The sequence below is a fragment of the Ptychodera flava genome, chromosome 3 (assembly GCF_041260155.1).
Source record: "Ptychodera flava strain L36383 chromosome 3, AS_Pfla_20210202, whole genome shotgun sequence".
Lineage (NCBI taxonomy): Eukaryota > Metazoa > Hemichordata > Enteropneusta > Ptychoderidae > Ptychodera > Ptychodera flava.
Window position 1 is genome coordinate 25578453 of NC_091930.1, and position 1936 is coordinate 25580388.

The following is a 1936-nucleotide window of genomic DNA, read 5'->3' on the forward strand; positions in this document are numbered from 1 at the left end:
GTAATGTTCACGTTTAATTGCCTTGTTAAGGTCACGTGGGTCAAGGCATATACGTATACGACCATCGTCTTTCTCAACTATGACAATGGAGTTGACCCAATCTGTAGGTTCGTTGACCTTCTCAATCACACCAAGACCTTCCATTCGTTTCAGCTCAGCTAAGACTTTGTCATGCAGCATGAACGGTATTTTTCTCGGTGGATGGACTATAGGTGCAACAGTCTTATCTATTACAATATGATGCTCGCCATCAAAACAGCCTAGACCCTCAAATAAATCTTCATATTCACTCAAGATGGCTTCATTTTTCACGGCCATAACTCGGCGTACGAAATTGAATCTTTCACAGTCATTGGCACCTATTACAGGTGGCGATGAAACATCTGCTACCACAAACATAACATCTTCGGTTTTATTCTCAGCAGTACACCGCATTACAGTTTTTCCAACGGGTTTCAGTTTAGCTCCATTATACATGGACAACATCACATTTGTCTTTTCCAGACTGCTTTTATTTTTCATATTAGAATAGATTTTCAACGGAAGCACGTTTGTTTCAGCACCAGTGTCAAGTCGAAATTTTATTACATTACCGTTTACATTTATGTCAGTGTTCCACCCATTCGCCACATTACAACTCCCAATCATACCAATAAATAATTTTTTCCGACTCATCGTCTACGGTGAAATACTCAGTGTCGACAGAATGTATTCTCTTCGTCTTGCAAACTTTCGCAAAGTGGTTCTTTCCCTTGCATTTTGAGCACAACTTTCCAAAAGCTGGGCATTGTTTTGGACCATGCTTTTTACCACACCTGCCATATAGAAATTGTCGATTTTGTCGAATTTCCTGCTTATGAGACGATTATTTTCTTGGCTGCATTTTTCTCACACCATAGACAGGTTTCTCTTCCATTTTGGACAAAGCTTGAATGTGTGTCTTTGATTGCTCAGCTGCCCGACATATTTCAATCGGTTTTTGTGGATCCAAATCGGTTTCCCGAAGTAATCTTTCACGAACATGAGAATTATTTACACCACGTACGACACGGTCCTTGATAAGGCTATTCGTCAATTCACCAAATGTACATGATTTGCTGCGGTTTTTCAGTTCGGTTACGTAGTGGTCAATAGATTCATCAGGTCCTTGCGAACATGTAAAAAATTTATGTCGTTCGAGTGTCACGTTTTTTCTAGGGCTACAGTATTCTTCAAATTTCTCGTACAGTACCTGTATCTTTTCTTTATCAGCTGCATTCGTGAAGGTGAACGTGTTATACGCCTCCAGAGCCTCGTCACCCACCACGTGGAGGAAAATGCTGCACTGGTTCTTTTCAGGTTTTTCATTTGCTTCAGAAGCTTCCATATACAGCTGAAACCTTTGTTTCCATCTTCGCCAGTTTTCTGACAAGTTTCCTTCTAATTTTAATGGTTCTGGTGGTCGAAACTTATCCATTTCAGCACTCCTGACACCATGTAATGATTGACACTCAGACTAGCCGTACACGTTGAACAACCACAACTAAACTTTATTGCAAAAGCCACGTTGATAGTAGCACTGGTCATATGATATATTACGTAACAGTATCGATTAGCAATCATGACACCCTGAAGACTTGCTTTTGTTTTGTAATCAGGTTTGTACAGTTCTGTCATTCTATCATATTTTACATATTGTGACAACCCAGAAAGACCGGCGAATATCAATTGAAACTATAGATCGTCGTACAAATATCAATATCAATATCAATATCAATATATATATATATATATATATATATATATATATATATATATATATATATATATATATCTGTGTGTGTATATATCTGTCTAAACCATATACAATACTCGTGGGTTTCTTTGTAACATTATAACGTTATCTTTTAGGCTTACTGAATATGTAGAACACCAGGCGTTCATTTTAATAGGGAGT

At 38.1% G+C, this 1936-nt stretch overlaps 1 protein-coding gene across 1 annotated transcript; it reads right to left on the bottom strand.

Annotated features, from left to right (window-relative positions):
• Window positions 1-865: 865 nt before the first annotated feature.
• On the bottom strand, window positions 866-1456 carry LOC139128678 (uncharacterized). Its single transcript, XM_070694418.1, has one exon. It carries the CDS (start codon window positions 1454-1456, stop codon window positions 866-868), a length of 591 nt encoding a protein of 196 aa, XP_070550519.1.
• Window positions 1457-1936: the final 480 nt, after the last annotated feature.

Bases quoted from the DNA above. Each gene is read 5' to 3' on its own strand.
- LOC139128678 (XM_070694418.1), bottom strand. From the start codon at position 1,456: ATGGATAAGTTTCGACCACCAGAACCATTAAAATTAGAAGGAAACTTG.